General features: G+C 43.9%; 1 protein-coding gene across 1 annotated transcript in view; it reads right to left on the bottom strand.

Annotated features, from left to right (window-relative positions):
• The window catches only part of CTNNAL1 (catenin alpha like 1), a 121,055-nt gene that overhangs the window by 39,793 nt on the left and 61,438 nt on the right, over positions 1–19,824 (bottom strand). The window contains exons 8-10 of the mRNA XM_077810844.1: positions 11,023–11,109; positions 6,423–6,581; positions 2,641–2,733 (exon numbers count right to left, since the gene is read on the bottom strand). Coding sequence (XP_077666970.1) covers positions 2,641–2,733; positions 6,423–6,581; positions 11,023–11,109 — 339 coding nt within the window. The remainder of the gene's footprint in view (positions 1–2,640; positions 2,734–6,422; positions 6,582–11,022; positions 11,110–19,824) is intronic.

Here is a 19,824-nt window from a genome sequence, read left to right as displayed (position 1 = left end):
AGTGCTCCATGAATGGCCTGTGATGAAGGTCAGACGATAGAGAGCGAGAGGAGGAAGACCCCAACCTGGGTGCCAACGAGTCCTCAGCTTCAGGGAAGAAAGGTGGAGCCAGCTCTGAGGTTGTGAGCAATTGGTCTGACTCAACTGTAGCCCAGAATGAACAGGGAACTGACAGCGATGGCAGAAATGGTACTGGCAGCATCCAGTATGCCTTTGTCATTTCCAGTGCTGTCAGTGGCGTTGACCCCGAAGTCGGCAGCAATACTGAGGTGACTGACTGTGCTGAAGTGCAGGGCGGTGAGTGCCACCTCCGTAGTAACAGTGGCATCCGCAGCAGGGACACTGAAGAAGTTCCCGGCACCAAGTAGGTCCCTTGTGCAGAAACTGGCACCAGCCCCACTTCCACTGACTATGGAAGGGAAACATCAGGGTGCTGTGCCGACAGACCCATAGGTTCAGCAGCCTGCCCAGCCAACAGGGCTATAAACAACGCAGCCCCGGCAAAGTCCAGGACAAAGTGAGAGATGGGACAGAAAGGAAGAGGAGGGCCATTGCCATCTGATATGCCACCAGCGTGTAAACTGCCGGTGCTCGCACTGCCCTCGTTGGTACTGGCTTTGACGGATGCTTTGGGGCCAGAACTGGAGTCGATGGTGTGGGGTCACTGACCTCCTTGTACGGTACCAGGAAGCAGTTGACAGCACCTGCTCCATCCCTTACATCAGTATTCACATGGTGCCAGTTCGTGCTCCTTCTGGAGGAGGCAGACAATTCCCCATGCAACCTGGATCCGTCGTATGCAACCTTTTCCTCAGCACACTCAATGGGGAATAATTCTCCCTTTCTTCAGAGCACAAAACAGCAGCAGTATCAGAATCCGAGGACGACCTCTGGTCCAACTTAGGTGTCAGTGCTGAAGCAGGCTGAATGCTGAATGCAGGTGCTGCTTTAGACAAAAGATCCCTCACCCAGTATCGTGAATGATTTGCAAATCAAACACCGCTCCTTGATGTGGGCTTCGCCTAGGCACAACAAACACCATGTGTGGGGATTGTTGTTAGGGATCACTACCCCACACAGCAGACACTGTTTAAACTCTGGTGAGGGTGTCACCAGGGAAATATTTAAACTAAACCTAACTAACAAACACTATACTAAGAGTACTGATTAGCTATATACAACTAGAAAAGTCACTAAAAAATAGCGAGGTTGTGAGGTAAGAAACTACTCAGAGCGTCGACTCCAGCCAGGGCGGTAAGAAGGAACCAAAGAGGGTCAGGGCAACACAGCCTCATATAGCCAGGGGAGGGGCTATGACCACAAGGTGTGAGATCGCTGCCCCTCTACGGGTACTCCAAGAAAATTCTCCGGCTTTGGTGTGCTGGGTGTGCACATACCAAAGTGGAATACACGGCTGCATCTACACAAAGAACAGGCTGTTTAGCATAAGTAGTTAACACATAAGCTTGAAAGCTTGTCTCTTTCACTGACAGAAGTTGGCCCAATAAAAGATATTACCTCACCCACCTTGTGTCTAAAATATAATTAATGACGAATAATAAATACTTAGCACTTTAAAAGAAGCTATTTGTGTTCTGCAGGCAGGCATATAGATAAATAAACCGTGAATGCAAAATTAGGTACAGTATTGCCATACATAGGTAAGGATGCAGTATTTGGTGCAGTATTGTTCTACATAAAGATATATAGTTACCTGTGCATATACTCGTGTGACAACTGTAAAGAAAATTTATCCACAGGTACTTACACATGATTAGTCAGTGTCTGTAAAATACATTTTAAATATAAAGCACTATGTAAATACTAATTACTATTATTAGGCACAATATTGTTAAGGCCCTGAAGTAGCTGGTGGGCTGTTTACACACGTAATAGTGGCATAATTTTATACTTGGGTTAGCACACAGGGATACCTTTTATCCCTGTGAAATTGACCCCTATACAAAGGCCCAGTGAAGGCGTATGTACCAATGAAGTCCTATTTAAACTCTCAAAACAGGAATTAAATGATTCATAAGCTTTATACTGGTTCTCTACACAGGGGTGAAAATTGCCCTATATAAATAAGAGACTGACTGGTCAGATCTTTGGGTGGATTGTGGCCACTTTGCAATGCACTGCTAGCATACTTTGGCCGCAGCACTCAAGCGAACGGCCCATGGAAGATAACCCTAGTGATCCTGCAGTGGCATAGCGGCTCAGCTGCTGGCAAGAGGGGTGCATAGTCACTGAAAAGGAGGCCATGGTGAGGACACCCCTGCTCTACATCTACCCTGGGCTAGTATTCAGCCCCAAGTGGCTGGTATAAGCCAGCATAATTTAAAGCAGACTTAAAGCTACAGCACATTCCAGAAATGCACACAGGGTCTGTAGGAGCTTTATGCCAGCTTTGCAGAGTCTTCCAAAATGTCCAGAGCACAAATCAAGATGTACCAGAAGATCTAGCTTGGACACGTTTCTACAAATATTTATACTGCCTCCTACTTGTAATACTCTCACTATGTTTCTTTGTGAACTGAACTGGCATGCCTCCCAGAGCATATGTTGAATGTTTATCTTAGTGTACAGCCATTTTACAAAATTCTACTTAAAATGTGATCAAATGAAAGGTAGGCATACCTGTGGGCCAGTGACCTGAAAGGTATCTTCTGCATGTATGCAAGTAATTTCAAGTGACTCTGTTCCAGAAACATGCCTCAACAAGCGACATGTCTAAGAAAAAAGTTAATATATTTTGAAGAGTAAATAATATTATAAATAAGATATATTAAAGAAGCGTACACAGCAGTAAAGTTTATTTTCTTTTCATTGCTGAGAAAAGGTGAAAACCTATCAGGTACAGTAAATTTTCCAGAAATTGCATCTGGTGTAGCAGATGTATGAATTATTGGGTCAGAATTCCAGCAAGGGGTTCAAGTGAAATCAAACCATGAAAACAATGATCGAGCTATTTTCCCCTTTGCTTCTCCTTCCCCTTTGTCCTCCTAAACCTCAGGAATTTTTTAAGAAAAGAAGTTACATTTGAGTGTGTAACTGTCTGACCTTCAGGTCAGGTATTGAAAGTCACCAGGCCTCACAGTAACATTAACCTGATCATGCTTACATGCATTTGTGTTTCTGGTAGCAACACCAACATCTAGGTTGCTTAGCACTTTCCACATTAAAAATTCTTGCACCTTTTTTTTGAGAAGGTCTAAAAACTTCGATCATTTGATGCAGGCCTGTGGATTTTGACAGGGAGAAAGCCCACAGGCCAGAGAAGTGCCTTTTCTATGTCCAGGGAAATTCTGGCTGAGATAGAAACTTTTGAAAATCATTATTTCTCTTCTGTGACTTACCTTGTCATCAAAATGTTGGTAGAAAGTCAAAGTAATACTGAATATAGACGTTTTAATGCAAGGTCAGGACTGTGCCACCACTAAATACCACTACATTGCACTGTGATCCCCAGGTGCAGGCAGCCTCTCAAAGGGTATGTCTACCCAGCAATAAAACACCCACAGCTGGCCTGGGTCAGTTGACTTGAGCTCAGAGGGCTATAAAATTGTGGTGTAGATGATTCCTCCAACATCAGCCCAAATTTAGCACATGGCTCCAGCAACCCATTTCCCCCCCTACCCATGCTGGGACAGCCTTCTTCTGCTTTCAGCTAATGTTAAGTCAAGTCCTGTAACTCAACATGTGCTGCAATGCTGAGGATTCAAGGTTCGGACTCTACTGATGGTGCATGATGGGAAGGGGGCTGTTACAATTTTTTTTTAAACATTTTTCCATATTAAATCCACTCACATGACATTAAAAACGTTATTTAGTTATAAAATCTAATACCTGAAAGTTAAATTCCAGAATTTATGTTGGCCGTGAAACCTTAATTCTGCATCCTTGTGGGTGTGCATTATGACACAGTCTTTAATTACTTGAGTACATTTCCCCCCCACAGGACCCCACCTCATTCATCGCACAGGATGGAGAGCACTCAGAGAATGAACTGGGGTTGTAGAGTGAATGAGGCTATTCTCTGTAGAAGTTGTCAGGTGGGTAGAGAAAAAAAGGACAAGGGACTGCAGAAAGAGAAAAAATGGTCTTGCAGTTAAGGCAGGTGAATGTCACATGTGAGAACTCAGCTCTATCCATGCCTATGCCAAAGACTCTCTGTATGATCAGGAGCAGGTCACAAACCAAAATGTTGGCAGGTGGCCCCTACTGTGCATTCCTCATTTTTCTGTGTGCACAACCTGAGATTCCTGGGGCCAGATTTGCACAAGTGCAGAGCACTGAACTGCACCTGAAGTTAAACTGAAGCTATGGTGGCCCCTCTGCATCTCTGCCAGTAGGAAGAGGGGTCTATAGGAATGAGAGAAGTGTTGTGAATTAGGGGGCTCACAAGTTCTAATGCCTATCTCTGCCCGATTCAGTGTGACCTCTGGCAAATCTCTGTATCAATTGTCCCCATCTGTAAAATGGTGTTACTAATGCTCTCCTACTTCAGAGGAACTGTGTAAATAAATTCACTAATATTTATGAGTCACTCAAAAACTACAATGAGCACCCTAAAAAAGACAACAAGAAATTAATACTTATGTATTCACTGCAGGCTTTGGATAGTGTGCAGTAATTATGGCAGATGTCATACACAAAAATATTGAACAGCTGTCTCATTCCCAGAACACTTCCCATCCTGAATGAAGCAGGGGGTTGGTGGAAATACATATCTAAGTACATGATCATATATTATCAGTGCAAATACAACCTTAATTCTTTCCCCTTGTGTAAGTGTAACCTTAACCCTGGCATTTCTTAAACTTTCAAATGCTTGACTATAACAATCATTCTTTCAATGTGCATTTTTTGTATGTAAGGATACTATTTTGTGTTCTTATTTTTTAAAAAATAAGATGTACAGGATATGCAATATCATCAAGTTGAAATATGGTCCTCATACCAGTATTTCCTGATGATTGTTTAAATTTCAAACGCAACAGTTTAATGCTCTATTACATGAGCTTTTGCATTTAATTTATCTGACCCAACGTTCCCACTGAAGTCAATGGGAGCATAGAATGTGCATCCCAGGACAACATTTGTTCTTATGTTCTTAACAGAAAACCGAAAGAAAGGAAAAAGTCTACAATACTCATCTCTACACTGATATCGTACTGTAGATTCACAGTTGAATAAATATGAAAGATTAAGAAACTTGGCAACTAAGAAATTCTGTAGAAGAAATTGTTGCACCAGAGCATTGCAATTATCCAATTAGTAGTCAAAGTATATAGTCCTCCGTAGCCAAGTAAATAACATAACTCTGTACTCAGAAAACAAAATGTCTTTCAGGAAGAAACTTAATCAGTAATTACTAGTCACATGAAAAACTTCAATTTCAAAGTTCATCTCATTTTGACTGATCTTTGAGCAAAACAGTGTCAAGTTGATCTTAAAGCAGAAAAGAATTTTTCTGCCATACTCTGAGCAAAATATATTCATTTTTGAGCAAACATTAAAAAGCAACAATTCACTTTTGGGCTGAGAAGGAACAGAAAATGTCAGCCCAAAAGAAGTTATGAGAAAGTTACAAATCTACCCCTCCCCTTTTTTTTTTTTTTTTTTTTGCTTGGGCAGTTGTGCTCTCGGAGCTTGGGGTGGTGAATTTTTTCCTTGGGGCGGCAAAAAACCTAGAGCCGGCCCTGGTACTCTCACAAACACAAAGCTCTCTATCTTTTAGTTTGGTATGTTTATTAGAAGCTGGATTAATCTAAATGCCACATTTAGAAGTTATCCCTAGTGCTTCAGACACAGATACAGCAAAAGCAGATGTTAAAGTGGAAATAAAAATAGAGTACTTACTTATTTTGTGTGAGTGTGTGTCTGTATTTTATATTATATATATTTTATTTTATATGCATATGCATCCTTAAAGTTAAGCTCCTGAATTCACATTTAGGAATTTGCCTGATTTTAAGAATGCTGAGCACCTAAAAACTCCCACTGAAATCAATGGAAGTGCTTGGTTGCTTAGTATTCTTGAGAAAATAGGCAAGTGTTTAAATCTGGATTTAAGAGCCTAATTTTAAGCTCCTATTTATGAAAATCTTGGTCCCAATATGCAGTCACAGAGGCCCCCAAAAATCAGGCAATGAGGTTCCTGTGCCCACAGCAAGCAGCAACAGGAACTGTGCAGGTGGGGCAGTGGGTCCAATTCTATAACAGTGGACCCAAATGTTTGGTGCAGTGAGGAAACTCATGCTTCACTCAGACACTATCTTCCAGGAGAATGTAGAGTCCAGAAGCGCCAGAGGTACATTCTATAGGTTAAAACATGAAAGACACCCTGAAGAACAGTTCATTTAGATAGATTTTGGCACTTTTTACATTAAATCTATTTGAAAATAAAATGAACTCACCTCAACAAGCTGCTCTTTCTGCTCTGATAGCTTACAAGTATATTCTGCTATAGCTTCTAGATTTCCTTCTACTCCTGTGATTTTTAATGCCTTCAAAACCATGTGATCTGCATGGTATCTTAGCAGGTCTGCTGCCAATGATGTGGCTGCATGGTGAAGCTTCAGTAGTAGTAAGGAAAAGAGAAAACAACCATTGAAAGAAACAACATGTGAAGCTAATCTACAATAAAAATACTTTAGTGATAGTAAATTCAGCAGATGACCAAGAGGCAGGAATTTAAAAAAAAAAAAAAAAAAGAAGCTTACTGATACTAAGTTCAGAGGAAGTCTGCAAAGAACGTTTGTACCTCAGGGGCCTTACTCTGCAATTTTTACTCAAATACACAGACTAAAATCCACTCCACCCTCAAAAAAAGCTGAGTATTCAAGCCTTTTGAGGGCAGACAGAAAAACAGTTGGGGCATGCCAGGGTATAAGGATATTGCGGCCACCAGCTACGCGTGAACAAGGATCAGTGGTCCAGTTTTCATTTTTGCCTTTTTATTAGTGCCTTCACATAAACTTACCTACAGTACTTCTGCCTACCTAAATTCCTGCTATGTTTTCAATCAACTGTAGTATTCTTCATTTCTCACTGTAAACTCTTAGGTAATGTTGACCTGCGCTATTTAATATTGCCATGTTTTAACCAGAGCTAGGTTCATTGCAGTGATTAATAAAATGATTCTTGCAAACATATTGCTTGTATCACATGAGGGACTGGCAGCATAATTTTGGCAGCGTGCCATAATCTCTATACATGCTAAGGCTAGGTCCCTACTACTATTGTACTAATCAGCTAACTTTAAATAGAATTTCATGAGGCAAGCAAAAGGCATGTCCTCTGTCCCAAAGCAATCTCCCTACTGAGTTTATAAAGTGGTCTTTAAACAATGGAGGTATTATAACTTTGGAAAATTGAATCTTTCATAATGAAAATTGTAAGGCAACCTAAATATAGGGGTTGCTGCAAAGTTTTGGAACCCTCAGAAGCAGAAATAGCCTGGATCCTGATGGATCAATTTATAGAAACAGGGGATGTGGGAGCGTGTAGCAGGTCAGACTTCTCAGCCACACCCAGGACCCAGAACCTGGCCCCAGAGGACCAATCCCCTTTACTACTTCACAGGTGCAGGATAAGAAGCCCTGGAGCACAAACAGCTGGGAACCAAGACAGCACTAAGTTAGACTCACTTCTACTGAGAGGTGTTAATAGTTCTATAGCCTTCACAAACCCTTCATTAAGCAAGACTTCATTCCCCACAGAGAGGCTACAAAAGCTGGGAACGTAGAATGCAGATTTCTAATATGTCAAACCCAATGACACCCCGTTAGCTCCACTGCCTCTCAAATAATTTGCCATATCTTTGACCTTAGCTACACTGTCAATAAAGCAGAGCTTCTCATGTTCCCATTGGGTACATGTATTATATACCCTCTTCTAGTGTTTGGTTTACAGAGGATAACTATTCTGTTCCTGCCAGGTAATTTAGTAAATCTTCGAACTTTAGTGGTAGAAGCCTGTGTTGCAGTGTTGAGAGGTTCAGGGTTCAAACTGTTGACATTACATTTGTACAAAACAGAGCTTGTTTTTAATTTTTTTTTTTTTAAGACTAACAATGGAAATATTAAAAATGACATTATAAGAAAGTTATTTAAGGTTGCAAAGTCAAGCACTTCCTATGCAAATTAAATCTGGCCCCTTTACACATATGTATTATGAGATGGTGTTAACTGCATGATCACATACTATTTTTAGTGCACAGGACAGATGGCGGTCAGGGAATAAGTCAGAATTGTGTGCAGAAGAAGCCCCTGCCTCGTTTGCTCTAGAATAGGCAGGTATATACAGAATGAGACAGGTGTCTTGTGGTTAAAACAGGCGAATGTCGCACAGGAGAACTCTCTTCTATTGTTGTCTCTGCCACAGACTTCCTTATGATGAGCAAGTCACATCAAAATGTTGGCCGGAGGCTACTATCTGTGTGTTCCTCATTTTCTGGGTGCCCAATTTGACGCACCTGGGGTGCGTTGAGCAGTCGGTTGCAAATTAAGTCAAACTGAAGCTGTGTATGCTCAACAGCTCTGGATGGAAGGATGAGGAAAGGGATGAGAGTCAGTCGGTTCGGAGTTCAAATTAGGGTTCTGCTAATGACTTGCAGCAGAACCTCTACTCCTAGGGGGAATTCTGTGCCAAAAAGTTAAAAATTCTGTGCACAGTATTTTAAAATACAGCAAAATTCTGTATATTTTATTTGTCAAAATAACAATATAATCATGCCAGTTTCAATTATTTTGGTAATTTATTTTAAAATATCTGTCCGCAAATATGTCTAACAATACAGACACAAAAAAAATTCAGAAAATGTTTTTTGACAAATAAGATTCTTTACTAGGCATATTAATACAGAACTTTGAGTAATTCATTTAAACTACAATACAGATACGTATTTCTGGCACCCCTCACAGAAGCAGTGCAAAGTCTTGGGGGGAGTCAGGGGTAACAGAGGAGCTGAGGGAGAGGGAAGGAGCCTGGGAGTGAACCTGGAGGGTTGTTGGGTGTGGGTGGGAAAAGCATGGAACAGGTTACTTTTCAGGGGGGGAGAGGGGCGGGATTGTTAGAGAATTGGGGAGCCTCCCCCATGCAGACTCCTAGCCTATGCCATTCAGTTAGGAATATCTGCCTCTGTCCCCGTGTGACCCCACAGCCCACTTCCCATTCAGCCCCTGGCTCAATGCAGTCGCCCCACTAGATCCTGAGCCCGCGTCCTAGTCTGTCCCCACCACTAGCCGGTCTGAACCCCTGTCTGTGACACCACCCCCTACCTGCCCTGCGTACCCCTCTCTGTTTGTCTGGTGCACCCTCACCTGGCACCGCAGTGAGGAATGCGGCCTCTCCGGTTGGCTGCCCTCTCTTCTGGCACCACAGCAGCCCCTAGTGGACAAAAGCTGTAACTGCAGCACCTCTCCAGCAGAATCTATATTTTGCAGAGAAAAAAATCTGCAGGGAACACGACTTCTGCATGTGCAAAGTGGTGCAGAATTCCCCCATGAGTAAACCTCAGGCAAGTCACTTTGTTTCTCCAACAATAATTCTCTTATCTCCCAGGGAGTTGAGTAGATAAGTTCCTTAATATGTTTGTGAGGCACTCATATACTAGAGTGATGAACACCATAGAAAAGACCATTAGGAAATCACTAATTCTGTATTCAATGCAGAATTTGAGTTGTGTGCAGTAAACAAGGCACAAACCCATCCACTGAATAAGGATAAACAAGAATACCAAACAGCTGCCTCATTCACTGAGCACCATCCACCCTGTGCACTGAATGAGGCACAGTTCCTATGGGGGAAAATAAAACAGCATATGATCATTAATTAAATACTGAATCATAATACATATGCTCCAAAGATCAAATTGAGATTTCAAGATCAACCTAAATTCTGACACTTCTAACTTTCAAGATCGTGACTTAGCACGTAAAAAGCTATTTTAAAACAGCTTTTGTCTGTAATATTTAGAGTGCTTTTGAATTCTTCAAGATAAAAATGTGCAGGATGTCAGATACTACTATGAATAATTGCAGTTCCTACAATAATTATCTTGGTAAATAATTAACTTCTAGTTTTTTTAGGCTGCATTTTAACAATATCTATTGTAGCAAGATACCTGAAAAAATGTTTTTGTAAGGCACATATTTAATGTATTTCATAGAGAAAATAAGGACGTTTTCTTCTCAATTGCAATAAGTAAAATGCAAAGAAATTGCAAAAGCCATTTATTCAGTTTTCACAACTACACGTGGATACTGTAATAATTACTGGTCAACATAACTCCTGGTTTCTTAAAAATCCTTTGAAGTAAGTACTACCTTTATATACAGTAAACTTTAATCAGAGCTATGTATGCATCCAAGAGCAAAATCTGGCACTAAACTGGCAGATTATATAGTGTTGTTGTAGCTGTGTTGGACCCAGGATATGAGAGACACAAGGTAGATGAGGCAATATCTTTTACTGGGCCAACTTCTTTTGGTGGAAGGTACAAGCGTCCGAGCTACACAGAGCTCTTCTTCAGGTTTGGGGAAGGAAGCAGAGTGTCTGAGCTAAAAAAATTCGGACAGAAGCTGGTCCACTAAAAGATATTACCTCACCTTCCTTGCCTCTCTGTGGATTATACATATATGCATTTGAAAATGTACTACTTGTTCCTGCTCCCTATGAAGAAGTTTTTAATTGACTTCTACAGCAGCGCTGGCTCTGAAATTCACTATAAATCAGATCCTATAAACATTTAATTATGCAAACAATCCTTACTCTTAGAAGCGTCCCACTGATTTCTGCTCACTTGAGTAAGTGTTGCAGGATAAGATTCTATGATACTACCTACAGGCATAAAGACAAGACTATCAGAGTGTTCAGCTGAGTCAACAGAACTATTCACAGCATGTAATGTGATGTTTATGCCTTTGCAGAGTCAGGGCCTTATTTTGTATTACATGTGAAAATAAAGGAGGTTCAAAATCTTCTTCAGACTGTGTTTATATAAGCTGTACTTACCTCTCTTTTGAGTTCATTCATACACTGGCATGTTTTTAGTATGGCTACTTCCAAGTCTTCTGTGATATCCTTTATTTTCTGGCTTTGCTACAAGGAAAAGAGAATCAAATATTTAAAAAAAAAAATACCCCAAACGATGTACAAATTATCCCAGGCTGTGTTAATGCAGTAATCCAGTTTTAAGTACATTTTCTTTTTTTTTTAAAAAAAGAATTCATTATTACTACTGCATTTGTTTATTCATCACTGAATCAAGAGTCTATTAAAAAAAACAATTAATGATGCCACACCATCAACTTTATTTTTATTCAAGAAGGATTTTTCAGGTTTGAACATTGTGTCCTTTCTGAGAAAAAGAGGGCTTTTTTATTTAGTATGAGCTATCAAATCTTTATGCCTGAACCATCCTGTTAGACTAGCTACAGCTATTCCAGTTTTTAAAAGCCCACAGGAGTAGATTTTATAAAAACCCTCATTATTTAAAAAAGAGTAATTCACCAAATTAATGTTTGTCATTTAAATTCAAGAGGTTTATTTAATAAATAATAGACAATCTTTTTCTATGCCCTACAAATTTCAATTGTTCATGTAACGTAAGAATTATTGTTATGAATCTTTCATTCAATTTATACAAAAAGAGTGCTTTCGGGTTTGGAATTTGTGTGCATTTGCAAAACAAGACAACCTGCACAAAAGTGAAGGAGGATGCACATGGGGGCGGGGGGGAAGAAGGTAGGAGCTAAAAAGTTTCTCTTTCTCCAAAACTTGATGGGGGGGGAAAATTATCTTAATTAAGAGCATCAGCACAAGATGGATGTGGTCAGATTTAAACCTTATCTTGACTCTCTCTCTCTCTCTAACAGCTACAAACAGATTAACACCACAGATTCTGGATTGTGTGTGGCATAATTTTTTTTTTTAAAAGGAATAGCCGCCCAGTCTGATAATGTATCTTTTAAAACACATCTTAAAACTAATATTCCTGATTGTTCAGTGTCTCTTGAATTTCTTTATACTTTCTTTCAATTGTCTTCCCCAGAAATGTACTCCATAACAACAGGCAAAAAATTAAATTAAAATGGAGTTTGTAATGTTTGTTTTGGGGATAATTACAATATTCTTGTAATGCTTTTACCCTTATGTTTCTGATATGTTCTCTCAAATTTAGCTCCTGCTTAAAGCAATTTTTTGTCTGTCAGAATGTGACACACTGGCTCAACTGAAAAGAAAGTCTCGGGAATGTCTAAACTCCTATGGTACTGGGTGGATTTGCAGTACCATGGGAGTTGTATGTTTCAACAAGCCACTTTCATTAGAAGTTGTCAGTACCGATAAATGCTGAGTGCTTCAGAGGTAACCAAGTGGTATGAGACGGCAGTTTAGACTTCTGAGATACCAAGGGAGTCGTATGTCTAGGTTCTGAAGGTTACATACTAAAGTCTGTTGGTGTAAGCTTTTTGGAAGCAGAATGTTTCTCTCAGCTATCACAATCATGTTTAGATGATACTGAGGATGTTTTAGGTACTGAAGTATACTTGGTAGCATGGCTCTTAGAAGTGTTACCAGTAACCAAAGGAGGCTGGAACCTCAGCAGTACCCAGCGTGGGACCTCAGCACTCGTACAGTTGATTTTTGCAGAGACCAAGACTTTTTCCTAAAGTGGACTCTTTATGAGGAGAACTAAAACTCCTTTTTTTTTAGGGGCCTTTCAAGAACCTTCTGATGCCGTTTCCCACAAAGGTTGGGGCAAACACAGTACTGAGGTGACTGGGGCACTAAGCTCGCTCAGAGGCCAATGTACAAGGGTGGGGGGGGGGTGGAGGGGGAATCCTGGCCTGGATCCGAGACAGGGCAAAAACATTACATCATAAGTAAGGCTACGTTTATGTCATGGAGGAACTCCATGACATTCTCTGCTTCAGCCCCAAGGGCTGCGGGATGGTGGAGCTGGCAGCCAGCGGGGCCCTAGCAGAGTTCCAGCGACAGGCAACAGCAGCGACAGGCGGACCCCTGCAAGGTTCCAGCAACAGATGACGGACTCCTGAGGAAGCTCTCCTCAGGGATCTAGCGATGGGCGACAGCCTCATGCGGGGTGTGGGGGAGGAGCAGGATGCCTCGGACAAGCGGCTGGAGGTGTCCCGTTTTCTCTTTGGGAAATATGGTCACCCTGCAGCTTCCAACCGCCGCGGGCAGAAGGGGAACCCCACAGTTCCCAGCCACCATGGTAGCAGGGGAAACCATGGAGCTGCAGCAGCAGAAGTCACGGACAGGCCACTGCTTCTGTGCATTTTTGTTTAGTGTCCGTGACATGTCCATGATTTTTTTACTAAAAATAACCATGACAAAATCTTAGCCTTAATCATAAGGATCTCACACTTTTGCCTAGCTCTGCTCTTAAAGTCTGAGCTAATATTGCACTTCTGCAGGACATGCATGTCCCCCAAACAACTAATGTATTGGAAATGTCTGCCACTGACAGGGATAGAGTCTCGTCAGGTGAGATAATGTTTAAATCCTAGAGATCCTGGCATATTCCCGCAACACATGCAACATTGAGAAAAATCTCTCCGTATGGGGAACCAGGAGAAGGAATAAACAAAAGTGAGACATTATGAAAGAAAACTTAACACAGATAACTACAACTAACACCAGAACTATAACTAAGAATTGCAAAGCTAAGCTTGAATAATAATAAAAGTTGGCATGATAGATCTCAGGCCAAGGTAGTTGAGAAGGAACCCATGAAGCCCTGTATATCCTTAGTAGAGCACATGAAGTTGTGAAGGGTGCATGCATGGGCTGAGCAGGTGCTGTTACCAAAAATCTCTGATCCAAGGTATATGCACGCCTCAAGTGGAGCACCCACAGGGACACTACTCAAACAAGAATCTTCCTTTCTTCTTCAAGTATTGGTTCCTAAGTAGATTCATCGTAGGTGACTCCCAAGGAGCGTTTATTGAGGAGGCAGGTGCAAGGAAGTGCTCTGCACCACAGTTCATAGGATCACTGAACCAAAGGAAGCATCCTCAGCTAAGGCTTGCATCCGGGCATTGTGCCTCGTAAACATGTGAAAGGAGCCTTAGGTTGCTGCTTTACAGGTCTCAGGGAGCAGGATTCCTTGCAGAGAAGCTCACTCCATGAAGGGAGCTGAAGTTCTGGTGGAATGAGCCCTGACAGACTGAGTAATGGAAGTGGATAACTACAGAGATCTTCTAAAGAGCCTTGCCTTGTCCAGGTAGAAGGACGGAGCTCTACATTCTGAGAGAGTGGTCTCCTGTCCTCCTATTATTGTCTCCCCCTCTCTCCTGGTAGGGGCGATAGCTGTTAAGGCGGCCATTTTCATCGATAAAAGTAAGAGGTGTGACAAAGTTCCTCCTCCGCCTTGGTGAGTCCTGGGCTTTTTGGTGGATTTGCTCACCTCAGAGGTTCACGGCAGCCTTCAGTTTGGCCGCTTCTGCTGTTCACTCAGCTAACCTCATCACTAGCCAGCATGGGGGAAAACGGAGAACAATCTCCACAGTCTCTGTTGTCCCACCTAGTGGGTCAGGGACAGGCCAGATCCCTTTCCAAATTAGACCTTCCCTTCTGGTGTTGCTCAAAGACCAGGTCAACTCCTCCTGTGTCCGATCAGGAGTTGGAGGGATAGGGGGAACCGGGCCCACCCTCTACACCAGGTTCCAGCCCAGGGCCCTGTGGATAGCAGCTGTCGACAGTGTCTCCTGAATCAGCTGTGTGACACCTACAACTCCCTAGGCTACTTCCCAATGGTCTCCCCCCAGCACCTTCTTTATCATCACTGCAGGATCTTCCTCCTGAAGCCTGATAACGCTTGCACTCCTCAATCCTCCAGCAGCACACCTTCTCACTCCCTGCTCCTTGCATGCCCTCCACTAACTGATGGGAGGTCCTTTTTAAACCAGGTGTCCTGATTAATCTGCCTGCCATAACTGATTCTAGTATGTTCTTAATTGGCTCACCTGTCTTAACTGGTTCTAGCAGATTCCTGATTGCTCTAAGGCATCCCCTGCTCTGGTCACTCAGGGAACAGAAAACTATTCATCCAGTGGCCAGTATATTGGCTTTTTACCAGACTCCTGTACCCCACTGGTCTGGGTCTGTCACATAGCGTACAGGAAGCCAAGTGATCTAGTGGCAGGTTCCTATCCTGCAAAAGCATCAGATTCGAATCTTGATACTGATGGGAATGTTCTGACAATGTCTTTTAAGAACATTGCTGATATAGGGTAGGTGAAAATTAAGCAGTTCACCACCACAGGATGAAAGGCTAAATGTACCCATAGCGAACTAATGTACAGGCCTGATGACTTCAAGTAGAGGAGAGGAGATTGTCCAGGACAAGAGGAAATCCAGACTCCTCCAGACGCAAAGCATGCATCTGGCTCTACAGGAAGAACGGCTTGCATTTGGTAACGTAACACTTTCTTGTAGAAGGTTTCTTACTATTGGGAAAGATGGATTGAACCTACTCTGAGAAGAATTTCTAAGCTTGTTGCACATCCAAAAACCAGGCTGCCAGATGGAGGGATGGTTAGTCCTCCCTTTGCTCTGTGACAGCAGGTCCGGAAATGACTGCAGGTGAACGCACGGGGGGGAGGCTATCTGCACAGCCATCGTGAACCAGAACTGTTATGGCCACCATGATGCTATTAAAATCACTGTTGCCTTGTCCCACTTGATCTTTTAGAGGGTGCGATAGGAGGGGAATGGGAGGGAAAGCATACATCAGTGGGCCTGATCATTGCATCCTGTCTGGAGTCATGCCTCAGGGCATCTTGAGAGCAACAGGCAGGGCAATGGTATTCCTGGATTGCAAAGAGGTCCCATGATGGGAATCCCCACTGATGAAAAATCTGCTGGACCACTGATGAGTGGAGTACCAACTCGTGATCCTCACGAAAACCTTTGCTGAGAGAATCTGCTAGGGAGTTCATTACCCCAGCAGGTGTACTGCAGAGAGGGTGATCCGATGCCGGATGCACCAATGCCAGAGCATGACTGTTTCCCTGCAGAGTGGGGTGGACCTTGGCCCCCCCCGTGCCCCCCGGCTTTGTTATATAGTTAACAGTGGTTATGCTGTCCTACCTGACCCAGATGTTATTGGATTGGATAAAGGTCAAAAACTTTTTGCACACTTTGTGTTGTGCTCAAAGCTGAAGAAGGTGGATGTGGAGTGTGGACTCTGTGTCCTGGTACTGTGAGCTCATCCAGGAGTGCTACCCAGCCCAGCAGAGGCACTTGTAACAAGCGTTTGGGGGAGAGAGGGGGGCGATGGAAACAAACCGCTATATAAACATTGTCCCTCTTGTCTTATTATGGGAATGATGTCTGGAGACTGAGGAAATCGAGACACTTTTCTCTGCTTGGAGCACAAACCTTCCTCACCCAATCCCAGAGACCGCAATGGGGGGGGGTCACATAGATGCATGCAGCCATGTGACCTAGCAGGGATAGATTGTTGTCAGAGATGAAATGAAGTTAAATGAGGTCTCTCATCACAAGGAATCTGTTCGGTGGTAAGTAGGCCCTGGCTCCAGCTGAGTCCAGATTTGTGCCAATACATTCTATAGTTGTTGTGGGTATTAAAGTGGACTTTCCTGGATTTACCTGAAATCCCAAGGAATTACGCAGGCCAAATAAGGAGGTGAATGATGCCTATATCTCCTGAAGCAACCATCCCATGAGCAGCCAGTCATGTAGGTAGGGAAATATAGGGTGGTTCTGATGGCTGTGGTGGCCACACACCAGCACCAAGACTTTTGTAAAAACAGTTGTCCAAGACAAGAGGAAATCCAAACTCCTCCGGAGACAAATTATGCATCTTGCACCACAGGGAGAACTGCTCCCATTTGGCAGCATAACACTTTCTTGTAGAGGGTTTCCTGTTACTGGGAATGACAAGGACATTCTTCAAAAGGCCAGAGTAAAACCTTGTACTGGAAATGCTTTACGCCCACAGTGAAACGCAGGAATTTCCTCGGCACTGGATGGTATCTATATGGAAATAGACGTACTTCAAATTGAGAGCCGCACAGTCACCTGCATTCAGGGAGGGGATTATAGTGGCCTGGGTAAAATCATCCTGAATCCTCAGTGGCAGATGAAAATGTTCAGCTGCCTGCGGTCTAGGATGGGTCTCCAGCCAATTAGAAAGTATTTAGAGTAAAAGCTCTTCCACCCACTCCTGTGACAAGGGCGTAGAGGCTCTACTGCCCCTAACTAGACTAAAGAGTCCAGCTCCTTGCTGAGAATCCTCTCGTGAGAACTGTCCCTGAATAGGGATGAGGAAGGGGTTTTTGAGGAGGGGAAGCAGGAATTCAATCATGCACCAGTTGCAATGATGTCTAAGACCCATTTTCCTGGTATTATACACTGCTATGTCAGAAGGAAATGAGCCAGGCGGCCACCAAAAGGTTTGACGGAGACTGGTTGATAGCTCTCGAGTGTTCCATCAAAATGTCGTCTTGGTAGGCAGCTGAGTCCAGAGAGGGTATGCTGGTGGTGTAATGTCTACCACACTGCACACTCTGGTGTTTTCTTGGTGGCTCACAGATCTTCTAGTGGTAGCACAGCTGAGGGATTGGCCAGTATCTGTGCGGCAATGACTCAGAATATTTCACGTGAGGAGTCAGGATGTATAATTGCAAGGAGCAGAGACATACTAATCCTTAAAGGTATAAAGTGACATACCTTCTCTCACTGAAAAGGTTGTTACCCTCAAAGGGGAGATCTTCAGTTGTCTCCTGGACCTCCACTGGGAGCCCAGAGGGCTGCAGCCAAGAGGCCCACCACATAACCACCGAGGTTGCCCTGACACAGGAAGCCATATCCACTGCATCAAGTGACAATCTGTCTACCAGCTTCCCTTCATTTAAGACAGACCCCAGTTTCAGGCTACATTCCAGTGGTACTAAACTGATGATCTCTGACTGTGTGGCGTAATGAATAAAATCATATTTTGACATGAGTTCTTGGTAGCTCACAATATGGAATAGCCTGGATGACAAAAAGTTCTTTATGCTGAAGAGATCTAGTCTCTTGGTATCCTTGTCCAAAGGGGCAGACTTGGGTTGAAGTCCCTTGTCATCTACGTGGTCATGGAGGAGAACAAAGTTCAGGTTACAGTTTAAAACCAATATCCCGCCCCTTTGGAGGGAACAAAACATTTTTTCTCAGCCCTCTTTGACAGCTGCTGTGTGCCACATATCCCTAGCAGGCTCCAAAATGGCCTAGGGAGAGCCACATAGGAAGGAGCTATGGACTGAAGAATGTCCATGGGTGAGATCCTGAACCTTTTTCAGCAATCCTCATCAGCCGTTCCTAGCGCTGTCTGTTCTCATCTGGAAGGGAGGGAGAGGCCAGCACCACTGCCTCATCCAGAGAAGATGATGCCGTCAGCACACCTGCCAGCACACTGGCTGTTTTTGCTTCCCCGCTTTCTCTGAGAGGTGTGAGGCTCCTTTCTTAGAGGCGCTGTCTGCCAAAAGTTGTGCCCTGGGTTCTCACAGTCTGGAGCTCGATGACATGGATCCAAACAGCTCCTGTGTGGCCAATGGGTGGGATCATATGGGTATGGAGGTGGGCCCAATGGGGGGGTACCACTTATCTCTAGCTCCACAGTGTGTGTCACTGGGATGTAGGGGCCTCTGGACTGCTGTCCCAGGTACCATCTGTCTTGTAGCACCACAGTCAAAGGCATATCTCAGCAACCAGCAGTTTGACATTGTCAAAGCACCCATGGGCCAGCCACTGTTTGGGACCATAGAATGACATGTGGATGGTGTAATGATGCCTCTCACCAGAACCAGGTTTAACAGGATCAGCAACTCAGGGTCTGGGTAAGGCACCAGGTCCTTGAGAAGGGTGTAATGAGGTTTAGTGGGAGAACTGGCTGGGGTCTTCAGAGAGGTTGGTCTGCTGGTGCGAGCGTGGCCACGGTGGCCCTTAGTGCAGCGTGGTATGGCCAGCGCAAATGGCAAGTGATCCTCTCTAACTACAACTAAACTAAACTAACTAACATGTCAAAGTCTGGACTAATGTTTGAGGGCTATGGACATAGGAGGGCTCTGTCTCAGATCATAGCCAACAGAAAGGATCTGGAGATCAGAGAGGAACTCAACAGTAACAGAAATTTGTCAGGACCTTCAAGGAGAGGGGTGGGTGTCACTTAGCCCATGAAAAGTAAGCCCTGCAAGAGGAGAGAATTTGGGGGATATGAGCTGGGGAGACGAAAGATGCTCCAGATACATTAAAGTCATTACAAGAATCTGATCAGTGGGGATCTTGCTGAGAACGAAGGCCTTCTGGTAGGTGAGCTGAGGCGGGGACAGAGATCGCGGCAAAGGAGACCTGCAACTGCGGTCCAATGCCCGAGGGTGTTCCACGAGTCTATGTTGCTGCACTCTGGTGGACTTGCCCTTCGGTGCTGGGGGCAGGGCCGACTCAGTCCCTTGGCGTAGCACCTGTGGAGCCGGTCGGCTTTGCTCTTTAGCCACCGGAAAAACTTTGGGCCCTGAAGGCCCGGCTATGGGCTGGGAGCTCCTGCCACTGCCTGGGGTGGGGGGGCGGGTCCCTGATCGGGCTTGAGGGTCTGACTGCCGCAATACCCCCTTGAAGCCCCAAAGTGGGCACATTGCCCGTAAGCCCACAGTCCTTCGGCGCCGAAGGGCTCCGCTTCTTCTGCCACTTCCTGGGCACCAGTGAGGGGGAGCGGTCTGAGCCGAGTCTGGTGCTGGTAGTGCGCTCCACACCAAAGCTGATCCACTCAGCATGGGGTCAGCCATG

The sequence above is a fragment of the Eretmochelys imbricata genome, chromosome 2, assembly GCF_965152235.1.
Source record: "Eretmochelys imbricata isolate rEreImb1 chromosome 2, rEreImb1.hap1, whole genome shotgun sequence".
In the NCBI taxonomy this organism is placed as follows: domain Eukaryota; kingdom Metazoa; phylum Chordata; order Testudines; family Cheloniidae; genus Eretmochelys; species Eretmochelys imbricata.
This window is presented reverse-complemented; position numbering and strand designations above follow the sequence as displayed.